This window comes from Oncorhynchus masou, chromosome 8 (genome assembly GCF_036934945.1).
Source record: "Oncorhynchus masou masou isolate Uvic2021 chromosome 8, UVic_Omas_1.1, whole genome shotgun sequence".
Classification (NCBI taxonomy): Eukaryota; Metazoa; Chordata; class Actinopteri; order Salmoniformes; family Salmonidae; genus Oncorhynchus; species Oncorhynchus masou.
Genome location: NC_088219.1, coordinates 13357490 through 13373614, shown reverse-complemented (window position 1 = coordinate 13373614; position 16125 = coordinate 13357490). Strand labels below are relative to the sequence as shown.

Genomic DNA, 16125 nt, shown 5'->3' with positions numbered 1-16125 from the left:
AGGAAGAGAGGAGGAGAGTTGAAGTGGAGGAGGAGATGAGAGGAGGAGAGTGGAAGATGAGGAGGGGAGGAGGAGGAGAGTTGAAGATGAGGAGGAGAGTTGAAGATGAGGAGGAGAGGAGAGGAGGAGAGTTGAAAATGAGGAGGAGAGGAGGAGGAGAGTTGAAGATGAGGAGGAGAGGAGGAGAGGAGGAGAGTTGAAGATGAGGAGGAGAGGGGAGGAGGAGAGTGGAAGATGAGGAGGAGAGGAGGAGAGTTGAAGATGAGGAGGAGAGGAGAAGAGGAGAGATGAAGATGAGGAGGAGAGGGGAGGAGGAGAGTTGAAGATGAGGAGTAGAGGAGAGGAGGAGAGTTAAAGATGAGGAGGAGAGGGGATGAGGAGAGTTGAAGATTAGGAGGAGAGTTGAAGATGAGGAGGAGATGAGAGGAGGAGCGGAGGAGAGTGGAAGATGAGGAGGAGAGGAGGAGAGTTGAAGATGAGGAGGAGAGGAGAGGAGGAGAGTTAAAGATGAGGAGGAGAGGGGAGGAGGAGAGTTGAAGATTAGGAGGAGAGTTGAAGATGAGGAGGAGATGAGAGGAGGAGAGGAGGAGAGTGGAAGATGAGGAGGAGAGGAGGAGAGTTGAAGATGAGGAGGAGATGAGAGGAGGAGAGTGGAAGGTGAGGAAGAGAGGAGGAGAGTTGAAGTGGAGGAGGAGATGAGAGGAGGAGAGTGGAAGATGAGGAGGGGAGGAGGAGGAGAGTTGAAGATGAGGAGGAGAGTTGAAGATGAGGAGGAGAGGAGAGGAGGAGAGTTGAAAATGAGGAGGAGAGGAGGAGGAGAGTTGAAGATGAGGAGGAGAGGAGGAGAGGAGGAGAGTTGAAGATGAGGAGGAGAGGGGAGGAGGAGAGTGGAAGATGAGGAGGAGAGGAGGAGAGTTGAAGATGAGGAGGAGAGGAGAAGAGGAGAGATGAAGATGAGGAGGAGAGGAGAGGAGAAGAGTTGAAGATGAGGAGAAGATGAGAGGAGGAGAGTTGAAGATGAGGAGGAGAGGAGAGGAGGAGAGTTGAAGATGAGGAGGAGAGTTGAAGATGAGGAGGAGAGGAGAAGAGGAGAGATAAAGATGAGGAGGAGAGGAGAGGAGGAGAGTTGAAGATGAGGAGGAGAGGGGAGGAGGAGAGTTGAAGATTAGGAGGAGAGTTGAAGATGAGGAGGAGATGAGAGGAGGAGAGGAGGAGAGTGGAAGATGAGGAGGAGAGGAGGAGAGTTGAAGATGAGGAGATGAGAGGAGGAGAGTGGAAGGTGAGGAAGAGAGGAGGAGAGTTGAAGTGGAGGAGGAGATGAGAGGAGGAGAGTGGAAGATGAGGAGGGGAGGAGGAGGAGAGTTGAAGATGAGGAGGAGAGTTGAAGATGAGGAGGAGAGGAGAGGAGGAGAGTTGAAAATGAGGAGGAGAGGAGGAGGAGAGTTGAAGATGAGGAGGAGAGGAGAGGAGGAGAGTTGAAAATGAGGAGGAGAGGAGGAGGAGAGTTGAAGATGAGGAGGAGAGGAGAGGAGGAGAGTTGAAAATGAGGAGGAGAGGAGGAGGAGAGTTGAAGATGAGGAGGAGAGGAGGAGAGTTGAAGATGAGGAGGAGAGGGGAGGAGGAGAGTGGAAGATGAGGAGGAGAGGAGGAGAGTTGAAGATGAGGAGGAGAGGAGAAGAGGAGAGATGAAGATGAGGAGGAGAGGAGAGGAGAAGAGTTGAAGATGAGGAGAAGATGAGAGGAGGAGAGTTGAAGATGAGGAGGAGAGGAGAGGAGGAGAGTTGAAGATGAGGAGGAGAGTTGAAGATGAGGAGGAGAGGAGAAGAGGAGAGATGAAGATGAGGAGAAGAGGAGAGGAGGAGAGTTGAAGATGAGGAGGAGAGGAGAGGAGGAGAGTTGAAGATGAGGAGGAGAGGAGAGGAGGAGAGTTGAAGATGAAGATGAGGAGGAGAGGAGGAGAGTTGAAGATGAAGATGAGGAGGAGAGGAGTGAAGGAGAGTTGAAGATGAGGAGGAGAGGATAGGAGGAGAGTTGAAGATGAAGATGAGGAGGAGAGGAGAGGAGGAGAGTTGAAGATGAGGAGGAGAGGAGAAGAGTTGAAGATGAGGAGGAGAGAAAAGGAGGAGAATTGAAAATGAGGAGGAGAGGATAGGAGGAGAGTTGAAGATGAGGAGGAGAGTTGAAGATGAGGAGGAGAGGAGGAGGAGAGTTGAAGATGAGGAGGAGAGGAGAGGAGGAGAGTGGAAGATGAGGAGGAGAGGAGGAGAGTTGAAGATGAGGAGGAGAGGAGAAGAGGAGAGATGAAGATGAGGAGAAGAGGAGAGGAGGAGAGTTAAAGATGAGGAGGAGAGTTGAAGATGAGGAGGAGAGGATAGGAGGAGAGTTGAAGATGAGGAGGAGATGAGAGGAGGAGAGTTGAAGATGAGGAGGAGAGTTGAAGATGAGGAGGAGAGGATAGGAGGAGAGTTGAAGATGAGGAGGAGAGTTGAAGCTGATAAGGAGAGGAGCGGGGGAGAGTTGAAGATGAGGAGTAGAGGAGAGGAGGAGAGTTGAAAATGAAGATGAGGAGGAGAGGAGAGGAGGAGAGTTGAAGATGAAGATGAGGAGGAGAGGAGAAGAATTGAAGATGAGGAGGAGAGGAGAGGAGGAGAGTTGAAGATGAGGAGGAGAGGAGGAGGAGAGTTGAAGATGAGGAGGAGAGGAGAGGAGGAGAGTGGAAGATGAGGAGGAGAGGAGGAGAGTTGAAGATAAGGAGGAGAGGAAAGGAGGAGGAGAGTTGAAGATGAGGAGGAGAGGAGGAGAGTTGAAGATGAGGAGGAGAGGAAAGGAAGAGTGTTGAAGATGAGGAGCCGAGGAGAGGAAGAGAGTTGAAGTGGGGAGGAGAGGAGGAGAGTTGAAGATGAGGCAGAGAGGAGAGGAGGAGAGTTAAAGATGAAGAGGAGAGTTGAAGATGAGGAGGAGAGGAGAGGGGAAAGTAAAGAGGAGGAGGATGAGAGGGGAAAGGTAAAGAGGAGGAGGAGGAGAGGGGAAAGGTAAAGAGGAGAAGGAGGAGGAGAGGGAGGAGAGGGGAAAGGTAAAGAGGAGGAGGAGAGGGGAAAGGTAAAGAGGAGGAGGAGGAGAGGGGAAAGGTAAAGAGCAGGAGAGGGAGAACGGTAAAGAGGAGGAGAGGGGAAATGTAAAGAGGAGGAGGAGGAGAGGGGAAAGGTAAAGAGGAGGAGGAGGAGAGGGGAAAGGTAAAGAGGAGGAGGAGGAGAGGGGAAATGTAAAGAGGAGGGGGAGGAGAGGTGAAAGGTAAAGAGGAGGAGGAGAAGAGGGGAAAGGTAAAGAGGAGGAGAGGGGAAAGGTAAAGAGGAGGAGGAGGAGAGGGGAAAGGTAAAGAGGAGGATGAGAGGGAAAGGTAAAGAGGAGGAGAGGGGAAAGGTAAAGAGGAGGATGAGAGGGAAAGGTAAAGAGGAGGAGAGGGGTAAGGTAAAGAGGAGGAGAGGGGGAAGGTAAAGAGGAGGAGAGGGAGAACGGTAAAGAGGAGGAGAGGGAGAATGGTAAAGAGGAGGAGAGGGGAAAGGTAAAGAGGAGGAGGAGGAGAGGGGAAAGGTAAAGAGGAGGAGAGGGGTAAGGTAAAGAGGAGGAGAGGGGGAAGGTAAAGAGGAGGAGAGGGAGAACGGTAAAGAGGAGGAGAGGGAGAATGGTAGAGGAGGAGAGGGGAAAGGTAAAGAGGAGGAGGAGGAGAGGGGAAAGGTAAAGAGGAGGAGGAGGAGAGGGGAAAGGTAAAGAGGAGGAGGAGAGGGGAAAGGTAAAGAGGAGGAGGAGGAGAGGGGAAAGGTAAAGAGGAGGAGGAGGAGAGGGGAAAGGTAAAGAGGAGGAGGAGGAGAGGGGAAAGGTAAGATTAGGAGGAGGAGAGGGGAAAGGTAAAGAGGAGGAGGAGGAGAGGGTAAAGGTAAAGAGGAGGATGAGAGGGAAAGGTAAAGAGGAGGAGGAGGAGAGGGGAAAGGTAAAGAGGAGGAGGAGGAGAGGGGAAAGGTAAAGAGGAGGAGGAGGAGAGGGGGAAGGTAAAGAGGAGGAGAGGGAGAACGGTAAAGAGGAGGAGGAGAGGGGGAAGGTAAAGAGGAGGAGGAGAAGAGGGGGAAGGTAAAGAGGAGGAGAGGGGAAAGGTAAAGAGGAGGAGAGGGGTAAGGTAAAGAGGAGGGGGGGGGGAAGGTAAAGAGGAGGAGAGGGAGAACGGTAAAGAGGAGGAGAGGGAGAACGGTAAAGAGGAGGAGAGTTGAAGATGAAGATGAGGAGGAGAGGAGCGAAGGAGAGTTGAAGATGAGGAGGAGAGGAGAAGAATTGAAGATGAGGAGGTGAGGAGAGGAGGAGAGTTGAAGATGAGGAGGAGAGGAGGAGGAGAGTTGAAGATGAGGAGGAGAGGAGAGGAGGAGAGTTGAAGATGAGGAGGAGAGGAGGAGAGTTGAAGATAAGGAGGAGAGGAAAGGAGGAGAGGAGAGTTGAAGATGAGGAGTAGAGGAGGATAGTTGAAGATGAGGAGGAGAGGAAAGGAAGAGTGTTGAAGATGAGGAGTCGAGGACAGGAAGAGAGTTGAAGATGATGAGGAGGAGAGGAGGAGAGTTGAAGATGAGGCGGAGAGGAGAGGAGGAGATTTAAAGATGAGGAGGAGACTTGAAGTGAGGGGGGAGGAGAGTAGGAGAGTTGAAGATGAGGAGGAGGAGGAGAGGGGAAAGGTAAAGAGGAGGAGAGGGGTAAGGTAAAGAGGAGGAGAGGGGAAAGGTAAAGAGGAGGAGAGGGAGAACGGTAAAGAGGAGGAGGAGAGGGGGAAGGTAAAGAGTAGGAGGAGAAGAGGGGGAAGGTAAAGAGGAGGAGAGGGGAAAGGTAAAGAGGAGGAGAGGGGTAAGGTAAAGAGGAGGAGAGGGGGAAGGTAAAGAGGAGGAGAGGGAGAACGGTAAAGAGGAGGAGAGGGAGAACGGTAAAGAGGAGGAAAGTTGAAGATGAAGATGAGGAGGAGAGGAGCGAAGGAGAGTTGAAGATGAGGAGGAGAGGAGAAGAGTTGAAGATGAGGAGGTGAGGAGAGGAGGAGAGTTGAAGATGAGGAGGAGAGGAGGAGGAGAGTTGAAGATGAGGAGGAGAGGAGAGGAGGAGAGTTGAAGATGAGGAGGAGAGGAGGAGAGTTGAAGATAAGGAGGAGAGGAAAGGAGGAGAGGAGAGTTGAAGATGAGGAGTAGAGGAGGAGAGTTGAAGATGAGGAGGAGAGGAAAGGAAGAGTGTTGAAGATGAGGAGTCGAGGACAGGAAGAGAGTTGAAGATGATGAGGAGGAGAGGAGGAGAGTTGAAGATGAGGCGGAGAGGAGAGGAGGAGATTTAAAGATGAGGAGGAGACTTGAAGTGAGGGGGGAGGAGAGTAGGAGAGTTGAAGATGAGGAGGAGGAGGAGAGGGGAAAGTAAAGAGGAGGAGGAGGTGAGGAGAAAGGTAAAGAGGAGAAGGAGGAGGAGAGGGGAAAGGTAAAGAGGAGGAGGAAGAGAGGGGAAAGGTAAAGAGGAGGAGAGGGGAAAGGTAAAGAGGTGGAGGAGGAGAGGGGAAAGGTAAAGAGGAGGAGAGAGGAAAGGTAAAGAGGTGGAGGAGGAGAGGGGAAAGGTAAAGAGGAGGAGGAGGAGAGGGGAAAGGTAAAGAGGAGGAGAGGGGAAAGGTAAAGAGGAGGAGGAGGAGGAGAGGGAAAGGTAAAGAGGAGGAGGATGAGAGGGAAAGGTAAAGAGGAGGAGGAGGAGAGGGGAAAGGTAAAGAGGAGGAGAGGGGAAAGGTAAAGAGGAGGAGAGGGGAAAGGTAAAGAGGTGGAGGAGGAGAGGGGAAAGGTAAAGAGGAGGAGAGGGGAAAGGTAAAGAGGTGGAGGAGGAGAGGGGAAAGGTAAAGAGGAGGAGGAGGAGAGGGGAAAGGTAAAGAGGAGGAGAGGGGAAAGGTAAAGAGGAGGAGGAGGAGGAGAGGGAAAGGTAAAGAGGAGGAGGAGGAGAGGGAAAGGTAAAGAGGAGGAGGAGGAGAGGGGAAAGGTAAAGAGGAGGTGGAGGAGAGGGGAAAGGTAAAGAGGAGGAGGAGGAGAGGGGGAAGGTAAAGAGGAGGAGGAAGAGAGGGGGAAGGTAAAGAGGAGGATAGGGGAAAGGTAAAGAGGAGGAGAGGGGAAAGGTAAAGAGGAGGAGAGGGAGAACGGTAAAGAGGAGGAGAGGGGAAAGGTAAAGAGGAGGAGGAGGAGAGGGGAAAGGTAAAGAGGAGGAGAGGGGAAAGGTAAAGAGGAGGAGAGGGAGAACGGTAAAGAGGAGGAGAGGGGAAAGGTAAAGAGGAGGAGAGGGGTAAGGTAAAGAGGAGGAGAGGGGTAAGGTAAAGAGGAGAAGGAGGAGAGGGGGAAGGTAAAGAGGAGGAGGAGAGGGAAAGGTAAAGAGGAGGAGAGGGAGAACGGTAAAGAGGAGGAGAGGGGAAAGGTAAAGAGGAGGAGAGGGGTAAGGTAAAGAGGAGAAGGAGGAGAGGGGAAAGGTAAAGAGGAGAAGGAGGAGAGGGGAAAGGTAAAGAGGAGAAGGAGGAGAGGGGAAAGGTAAAGAGGAGAAGGAGGAGAGGGGAAAGGTAAAGAAGAGGAGGAGGAGAGGGGAAAGGTAAAGAGGAGAAGGAGGAGAGGGGAAAGGTAAAGAGGAGAAGGAGGAGAGGGGAAAGGTAAAGAGGAGGAGGAGGAGAGGGGGAAAGGTAAAGAGGAGAAGGAGGAGAGGGGAAAGGTAAAGAGGAGGAGGAGGAGAGGGGAAAGGTAAAGAGGAGAAGGAGGAGAGGGGAAAGGTAAAGAGGAGGAGAGGGGAAAGGTAAAGAGGAGGAGGAGGAGAAAGGTAAAGAGGAGGAGAGGGAGAACGGTAAAGAGGAGGAGAGGGGAAAGGTAAAGAGGAGGAGGAGGAGAGGGGAAAGTTAAAGAGGAGAAGGAGGAGAGGGGAAAGGTAAAGAGGAGGAGGAGGAGAGGGGAAAGGTAAAGAGGAGAAGGAGGAGAGGGGAAAGGTAAAGAGGAGAAGGAGGAGAGGGGAAAGGTAAAGAGGAGGAGAGGGAGAACGGTAAATAGGAGGAGAGGGGAAAGGTAAAGAGGAGGAGGAGGAGAAAGGTAAAGAGGAGGAGGAGGAGAAAGGTAAAGAGGAGGAGGAGGAGAAAGGTAAAGAGGAGGAGAGGGAGAACGGTAAAGAGGAGGAGAGGGGAAAGGTAAAGAGGAGGAGAGGGGAAAGGTAAAGAGGAGGAGAGGGGAAAGGTAAAGAGGAGAAGGAGGAGAGGGGAAAGGTAAAGAGGAGGAGGAGGAGAGGGTAAAGGTAAATAGGAGGAGAGGGGAAAGGTAAAGAGGAGGAGGAGGAGAAAGGTAAAGAGGAGGAGGAGGAGAAAGGTAAAGAGGAGGAGGAGGAGAGGGTAAAGGTAAATAGGAGGAGAGGGGAAAGGTAAAGAGGAGGAGGAGGAGGAGGAGAAAGGTAAAGAGGAGGAGGAGGAGAAAGGTAAAGAGGAGGAGGAGAAAGGTAAAGAGGAGGAGAGGGAGAACGGTAAAGAGGAGGAGAGGGGAAAGGTAAAGAGGAGGAGAGGGGAAAGGTAAAGAGGAGGAGAGGGGAAAGGTAAAGAGGAGGAGGAGGAGAGGGGAAAGGTAAAGAGGAGAAGGAGGAGAGGGGAAAGGTAAAGAGGAGGAGGAGGAGAGGGGAAAGGTAAAGAGGAGAAGGAAGAGAGGGGAAAGGTAAAGAGGAGAAGGAGGAGAGGGGAAAGGTAAAGAGGAGAAGGAGGAGAGGGGAAAGGTAAAGAGGAGGAGGAGGAGAGGGGAAAGGTAAAGAGGAGAAGGAGGAGAGGGGAAAGGTAAAGAGGAGAAGGAGGAGAGGGGAAAGGTAAAGAGGAGAAGGAGGAGAGGGGAAAGGTAAAGAGGAGGAGGAGGAGAGGGGAAAGGTAAAGAGGAGAAGGAGGAGAGAGGAAAGGTAAAGAGGAGAAGGAGGAGAGGGGAAAGGTAAAGAGGAGAAGTAGGAGAGTGGAAAGGTAAAGAGGAGAAGGAGGAGAGGGGAAAGGTAAAGAGGAGAAGGAGGAGAGGGGAAAGGTAAAGAGGAGAAGGAGGAGAGGGGAAAGGTAAAGAGGAGAAGGAGGAGAGGGGAAAGGTAAAGAGGAGATGGAGGAGAGGGGAAAGGTAAAGAGGAGGAGGAGGAGAGGGGAAAGGTAAAGAGGAGAAGGAGGAGAGGGGAAAGGTAAAGAGGAGAAGGAGGAGAGGGGAAAGGTAAAGAGGAGAAGGAGGAGAGGGGAAAGGTAAAGAGGAGAAGGAGGAGAGGGGAAAGGTAAAGAGGAGGAGGAGGAGAGGGAAAGGTAAAGAGGAGTAGGAGGAGAGGGGAAAGGTAAAGAGGAGAAGGAGGAGAGGGGAAAGGTAAAGAGGAGAAGGAGGAGAGGGGAAAGGTAAAGAGGAGGAGGAGGAGAGGGGAAAGGTAAAGAGGAGAAGGAGGAGAGGGGAAAGGTAAAGAGGAGAAGGAGGAGAGGGGAAAGGTAAAGAGGAGAAGGAGAAGAGGGGAAAGGTAAAGAGGAGAAGGAGGAGGGGGAAAGGTAAAGAGGAGAAGGAGGAGAGGGGAAAGGTAAAGAGGAGGAGGAGGAGAGGGGAAAGGTAAAGAGGAGGAGGAGGAGAGGGGAAAAGTAAAGAGGAGGAGGAGGAGGAGAGGGAAAGGTAAAGATTAGGAGGAGGAGAGGGGAAAGGTAAAGAGGAGAAGGAGGAGAGGGGAAAGGTAAAGAGGAGGAGAAGGAGGAGAGGGAAAGGTAAAGATTAGGAGGAGGAGAGGGGAAAGGTAAAGAGGAGAAGGAGGAGAGGGGAAAGGTAAAGAGGAGGAGAAGGAGGAGAGGGAAAGGTAAAGATTAGGAGGAGGAGAGGGAAAGGTAAAGAGGAGAAGGAGGAGAGGGGAAAGGTAAAGAGGAGGAGAGGGGAAAGGTAAAGAGGAGAAGGAGGAGAGGGGAAAGGTAAAGAGGAGGAGGAGGAGAGGGGAAAGGTAAAGAGGAGGAGGAGGAGAGGGGAAAGGTAAAGAGGAGGAGGAGGAGAGGGGAAAGGTAAAGAGGAGGAGGAGGAGAGGGGAAAGGTAAAGACGAGAAGGAGGAGAGGGAAAGGTAAAGATTAGGAGGAGGAGAGGTGAAAGGTAAAGAGGAGGAGAAGGAGGAGAGGGAAAGGTAAAGATTAGGAGGAGGAGAGGGGAAAGGTAAAGAGGAGAAGGAGGAGAGGGGAAAGGTAAAGAGGAGGAGGAGGAGAGGGGAAAGGTAAAGAGGAGGAGGAGGAGAGGGGAAAGGTAAAGAGGAGGAGGAGAGGGGAAAGGTAAAGAGGAGGAGGAGGAGAGGGGGAAGGTAAAGAGGAGGAGGAGAGGGGAAAGGTAAAGAGGAGGAGGAGGAGGGGGAAAGGTAAAGAGGAGAAGGAGGAGAGGGGAAAGGTAAAGAGGAGGAGGAGGAGAGGGGAAAGGTAAAGAGGAGAAGGAGGAGAGGGGAAAGGTAAAGAGGAGAAGGAGGAGACGGGAAAGGTAAAGAGGAGAAGGAGGAGAGGGGAAAGGTAAAGAGGAGGAGAGGGGAAAGGTAAAGAGGAGGAGGAGGAGAGGGGTAAAGAGGAGGAGAGGGGAAAGGTAAAGAGGAGGAGAGGGGAAAGGTAAAGAGGAGGAGGAGGAGAAAGGTAAAGAGGAGGAAGAGGAAGAGAGGGAAAGGTAAAGAGGAGGAGGAGAGGGGAAAGGTAAAGAGGAGAAGGAGGAGAGGGGAAAGGTAAAGAGGAGGAGGAGGAGAGGGGAAAGGTAAAGAGGAGAAGGAGGAGAGGGGAAAGGTAAAGAGGAGAAGGAGGAGACGGGAAAGGTAAAGAGGAGAAGGAGGAGAGGGGAAAGGTAAAGAGGAGAAGGAGGAGGGGGAAAGGTAAAGAGGAGAAGGAGGAGAGGGGAAAGGTAAAGAGGAGGAGGAGGAGAGGGGAAAGGTAAAGAGGAGGCGGAGGAGAGGGGAAAAGTAAAGAGGAGGAGGAGGAGGAGAGGGAAAGGTAAAGATTAGGAGGAGAGGGGAAAGGTAAAGAGGAGAAGGAGGAGAGGGGAAAGGTAAAGAGGAGGAGAAGGAGGAGAGGGAAAGGTAAAGAGGAGGAGAAGGAGGAGAGGGAAAGGTAAAGAGGAGAAGGAGGAGAGGGGAAAGGTAAAGAGGAGAAGGAGGAGAGGGGAAAGGTAAAGAGGAGGAGAAGGAGGAGAGGGAAAGGTAAAGATTAGGAGGAGGAGAGGGGAAAGGTAAAGAGGAGAAGGAGGAGAGGGGAAAGGTAAAGAGGAGGAGAGGGGAAAGGTAAAGAGGAGAAGGAGGAGAGGGGAAAGGTAAAGAGGAGGAGGAGGAGAGGGGAAAGGTAAAGAGGAGGAGGAGGAGAGGGGAAAGGTAAAGAGGAGGAGGAGGAGAGGGGAAAGGTAAAGAGGAGGAGGAGGAGAGGGGAAAGGTAAAGAGGAGAAGGAGGAGAGGGAAAGGTAAAGATTAGGAGGAGGAGAGGTGAAAGGTAAAGAGGAGGAGAAGGAGGAGAGGGAAAGGTAAAGATTAGGAGGAGGAGAGGGGAAAGGTAAAGAGGAGAAGGAGGAGAGGGGAAAGGTAAAGAGGAGGAGGAGGAGAGGGGAAAGGTAAAGAGGAGGAGGAGAGGGGAAAGGTAAAGAGGAGGAGGAGGAGAGGGGAAAGGTAAAGAGGAGAAGGAGGAGAGGGGAAAGGTAAAGAGGAGGAGGAGGAGAGGGGAAAGGTAAAGAGGAGAAGGAGGAGAGGGAAAGGTAAAGAGGAGAAGGAGGAGACGGGAAAGGTAAAGAGGAGAAGGAGGAGAGGGGAAAGGTAAAGAGGAGGAGAGGGGAAAGGTAAAGAGGAGGAGGAGGAGAGGGGTAAAGAGGAGGAGAGGGGAAAGGTAAAGAGGAGGAGAGGGGAAAGGTAAAGAGGAGGAGGAGGAGAAAGGTAAAGAGGAGGAAGAGGAGGAGAGGGAAAGGTAAAGAGGAGGAGGAGAGGGGAAAGGTAAAGAGGAGAAGGAGGAGAGGGGAAAGGTAAAGAGGAGGAGGAGGAGAGGGGAAAGGTAAAGAGGAGAAGGAGGAGAGGGGAAAGGTAAAGTGGAGAAGGAGGAGACGGGAAAGGTAAAGAGGAGAAGGAGGAGAGGGAAAGGTAAAGAGGAGAAGGAGGAGGGGGAAAGGTAAAGAGGAGAAGGAGGAGAGGGGAAAGGTAAAGAGGAGGAGGAGGAGAGGGGAAAGGTAAAGAGGAGGAGGAGGAGAGGGGAAAAGTAAAGAGGAGGAGTAGGAGGAGAGGGAAAGGTAAAGATTAGGAGGAGGAGAGGGAAAGGTAAAGAGGAGAAGGAGGAGAGGGGAAAGGTAAAGAGGAGGAGAAGGAGGAGAGGGAAAGGTAAAGATTAGGAGGAGGAGAGGGGAAAGGTAAAGAGGAGAAGGAGGAGAGGGGAAAGGTAAAGAGGAGAAGGAGGAGACGGGAAAGGTAAAGAGGAGAAGGAGGAGAGGGGAAAGGTAAAGAGGAGGAGAGGGGAAAGGTAAAGAGGAGGAGGAGGAGAGGGGTAAAGAGGAGGAGAGGGGAAAGGTAAAGAGGAGGAGAGGGGAAAGGTAAAGAGGAGGAGGAGGAGAAAGGTAAAGAGGAGGAAGAGGAGGAGAGGGAAAGGTAAAGAGGAGGAGGAGAGGGGAAAGGTAAAGAGGAGAAGGAGGAGAGGGGAAAGGTAAAGAGGAGGAGGAGGAGAGGGGAAAGGTAAAGAGGAGAAGGAGGAGAGGGGAAAGGTAAAGAGGAGAAGGAGGAGACGGGAAAGGTAAAGAGGAGAAGGAGGAGAGGGGAAAGGTAAAGAGGAGAAGGAGGAGGGGGAAAGGTAAAGAGGAGAAGGAGGAGAGGGGAAAGGTAAAGAGGAGGAGGAGGAGAGGGGAAAGGTAAAGAGGAGGAGGAGGAGAGGGGAAAAGTAAAGAGGAGGAGTAGGAGGAGAGGGAAAGGTAAAGATTAGGAGGAGGAGAGGGGAAAGGTAAAGAGGAGAAGGAGGAGAGGGGAAAGGTAAAGAGGAGGAGAAGGAGGAGAGGGAAAGGTAAAGATTAGGAGGAGGAGAGGGGAAAGGTAAAGAGGAGAAGGAGGAGAGGGGAAAGGTAAAGAGGAGGAGAAGGAGGAGAGGGAAAGGTAAAGATTAGGAGGAGGAGAGGGAAAGGTAAAGAGGAGAAGGAGGAGAGGGGAAAGGTAAAGAGGAGGAGAAGGAGGAGAGGGAAAGGTAAAGATTAGGAGGAGGAGAGGGGAAAGGTAAAGAGGAGAAGGAGGAGAGGGGAAAGGTAAAGAGGAGGAGGAGGAGAGGGGTAAAGAGGAGGAGAGGGGAAAGGTAAAGAGGAGGAGAGGGGTAAGGTAAAGAGGAGAAGGAGGAGAGGGGAAAGGTAAAGAGGAGGAGAGGGGAAAGGTAAAGAGGAGGAGGAGGAGAGGGGAAAGGTAAAGAGGAGGAGGAGGAGAAAGGTAAAGAGGAGGAGGAGGAGAGGGAAAGGTAAAGATTAGGAGGAGGAGAGGGGAAAGGTAAAGAGGAGAAGGAGGAGAGGGGAAAGGTAAAGAGGAGGAGGAGGAGAGGGGAAAGGTAAAGAGGAGGAGGAGGAGAGGGGAAAGGTAAAGAGGAGGAGGAGAGGGGAAAGGTAAAGAGGAGCAGGAGAGGGGGAATGTAAAGAGGAGGAGGAGGAGAGGGGGAAGGTAAAGAGGATGAGGAGGAGAGGGGGAAGGTAAAGAGGATGAGGAGGAGAGGGGGAAGGTAAAGAGGAGGAGGAGGAGAGGGAAAAGTAAAGAGGAGGAGTTTAGAGAGCATGGAGGCTTACCGTTGAGACTCATACGGAGGTTCTCTGGGGAGGTGACTGTTTTGAGGGCCTGCTCCACCTGCTCACGGCGCTTGAACTCAAACTCCAGAGCCTCCTGCAGTTTCCTCTTAGCCTTCTTCTCCTTTTTCAGACGCTTCTGGATGGTGGCTACACAGGGACAGAGGGAGGGAGAGGAGGAGAGAGCCAGTGAGTTGACAAGCTCACCTCAACTGAGGCACACTGAGAAAACCCTTTGTATCTGTGAATCTCTAGTGCTGTCCCCTAGACCCAGTACTAGAACCGGTAACCCAGTCCAGCTGCTCCCCCCTATACCAGCCCAGACCAGCTGCTCCCCCCTATACCAGCCCAGACCAGCTGCTCCCCCCTATACCAGCCCAGTCCAGCTGCTCCCCCCTATACCAGCCCAGACCAGCTGCTCCCCCTATACCAGCCCAGTCCAGCTGCTCCCCCCTATACCAGCCCAGACCAGCTGCTCCCCCCTATACCAGCCCAGACCAGCTGCTCCCCCTATACCAGCCCAGACCAGCTGCTCCCCCTATACCAGCCCAGACCAGCTGCTCCCCCTATACCAGCCCAGTCCAGCTGCTCCCCCTATACCAGCCCAGACCAGCTGCACCCCCCGATACCAGCCCAGACCAGCTGCTCCCCCCTATACCAGCCCAGACCAGCTGCACCCCCCGATACCAGCCCAGTCCAGCTGCTCCCCCCTATACCAGCCCAGACCAGCTGCACCCCCGATACCAGCCCAGACCAGCTGCTCCCCCTATACCAGCCCAGTCCAGCTGCTCCCCCTATACCAGCCCAGTCCAGCTGCTCCCCCTATACCAGCCCAGACCAGCTGCTCCCCCCTATACCAGCCCAGTCCAGCTGCTCCCCCCTATACCAGCCCAGTCCAGCTGCTCCCCCCTATACCAGCCCAGACCAGCTGCTCCCCCCTATACCAGCCCAGACCAGCTGCTCCCCCCTATACCAGCCCAGACCAGCTGCTCCCCCCTATACCAGCCCAGACCAGCTGCTCCCCCTATACCAGCCCAGTCCAGCTGCTCCCCCTATACCAGCCCAGACCAGCTGCACCCCCGATACCAGCCCAGACCAGCTGCTCCCCCTATACCAGCCCAGACCAGCTGCACCCCCGATACCAGCCCAGTCCAGCTGCTCCCCCTATACCAGCCCAGACCAGCTGCACCCCCGATACCAGCCCAGACCAGCTGCTCCCCCCTATACCAGCCCAGACCAGCTGCACCCCCCGATACCAGCCCAGACCAGCTGCACCCCCGATACCAGCCCAGACCAGCTGCTCCCCCTATACCAGCCCAGACCAGCTGCTCCCCCTATACCAGCCCAGACCAGCTGCTCCCCCTATACCAGCCCAGACCAGCTGCTCCCCCTATACCAGCCCAGACCAGCTGCTCCCCCTATACCAGCCCAGACCAGCTGCTCCCCCTATACCAGCCCAGACCAGCTGCTCCCCCTATACCAGCCCAGTCCAGCTGCTCCCCCTATACCAGCCCAGTCCAGCTGCTCCCCCCTATACCAGCCCAGACCAGCTGCTCCCCCCTATACCAGCCCAGACCAGCTGCTCCCCCCTATACCAGCCCAGACCAGCTGCACCTCCCCAGCCCATCTCCAGTTTGAAGCTCTTAAGGGTGCCCATTCTCCCCATATTAACAGTCCAATAAAAAGCATGTTCACAGTAAAGAGGAACCAACAGCACCATGCAGAAGCACCCACTCTGTCAGTAGAGGCTGGTGAGGGGAGGACGGCTCATAATAATGGCTGAAATGGAGTGAATGAAATGGCATTCAACACATGGAAACCATGGGAAAAAATGTGTTTGAAGTATTTGATACCATTCCACCTATTCCACTCCAGCCATTACCAAGATCCCGTCCTCCCCAATGAATGTGCCACCAGCCCCCTGTGCACTCTGCCCTGTCTAACCCAGAGCTGATAACACCTCTAATTACACACAGCTTTACTGCCTCTCCATTAAAAGATACATTTTAATAAAAAGCAATGTGATAACAGTCATGACTAATAGACATTCAAAGTGTCTGTAAATATTGTTGGAGTTGTTACCGAGGCGACTAATTGCCTTCATTTCTTGGCTGAGGCTGAAGATGCACAAGTCCAATGTAAATCCACCACGATGTGTGCCAAGCCCAGTAAAGATTCACAAGTCCAATCTAACTCCACCACGATGTGTGCCAAGCCCACTAAAGATGCACAAGTCCAATCTAAATCCACCACGATGTGTGCCAAGCCCAGTAAAGATTCACAAGTCCAATCTAAATCCACCACGATGTGTGCCAAGCCCAGTAAATATGCACAAGTCCAATCTAAATCCACCACGATGTGTGCCAAGCCCACTAAAGATGCACAAGTCCAATCTAAATCCACCACGATGTGTGCCAAGCCCAGTAAAGATTCACAAGTCCAATCTAAATCCACCACGATGTGTGCCAAGCCCAGTAAATATGCACAAGTCCAATCTAAATCCACCACGATGTGTGCCAAGCCCAGTAAAGATTCACAAGTCCAATCTAACTCCACCACGATGTGTGCCAAGCCCAGTAAAGATTCACAAGTCCAATCTAAATCCACCACGATGTGTGCCAAGCCCAGTAAAGATTCACAAGTCCAATCTAACTCCACCACGATGTGTGCCAAGCCCAGTAAAGATGCACATTTTCCTTTGGCAGGATTTGTATGTACTGTATGTGTATATTCCACAAGAGGCTTGTGGCACATCCAGGCTGCATCACATCCGGCCGTGATTGGGAGTCAGTTGGCCCAGCGTTGTCTGGGTTTGGCCGGGGTAGGCCGTCATTGTAAATAAGAATTTGTTCTTAACTGACTTGCCTAGTTAACTATAAGTTAAATAAATAAATAAAATAAACATTAATTGGGGAGGACGTGGGCTGTGGTAAATGGCTGGAGCGGAATTAGTGGAATGGTATCCAATACATCAAACACATGTTTTCCATGTCTCTCATTCAGTCAGAGACACACACACACACACACACACACACACACACACACACACACACACACACACACACACACACACACACACACACACACACACACACACACACACACACACACACACACACACACACACACACACACACACACACACTTCCTCTCCCTCTCTCCTACCTCGGCTGTGCAGCTCGGAGGAGAGCTGTCTCTCCAGACTCTCTCTCATCTCTCTCTCTCTGTAGAGCTCCATCTTAAGCTCCTTCCTCTGCTGCTGAACGTGTTTCTCCTGCACACGGGTGTTGTCCACGGCTACCTTCAGCAGACCCTGCGCCGCCCGAGGGACACAGAGAAGGGCAC

General features: G+C 52.7%; 1 protein-coding gene across 7 annotated transcripts in view; it reads right to left on the bottom strand.

Moving 5' to 3' along the window:
- LOC135544119 (dachshund homolog 2-like) overlaps positions 1–16125 on the bottom strand; it is a 295810-nt gene that overhangs the window by 11473 nt on the left and 268212 nt on the right. For all 7 annotated transcript variants that reach the window (XM_064971510.1, XM_064971511.1, XM_064971514.1 and 4 more), the window contains 2 exons: positions 15946–16093; positions 12784–12930 (listed from right to left, as the gene is read on the bottom strand). In XM_064971510.1, coding sequence (XP_064827582.1) covers positions 12784–12930; positions 15946–16093 — 295 coding nt within the window. The remainder of the gene's footprint in view (positions 1–12783; positions 12931–15945; positions 16094–16125) is intronic.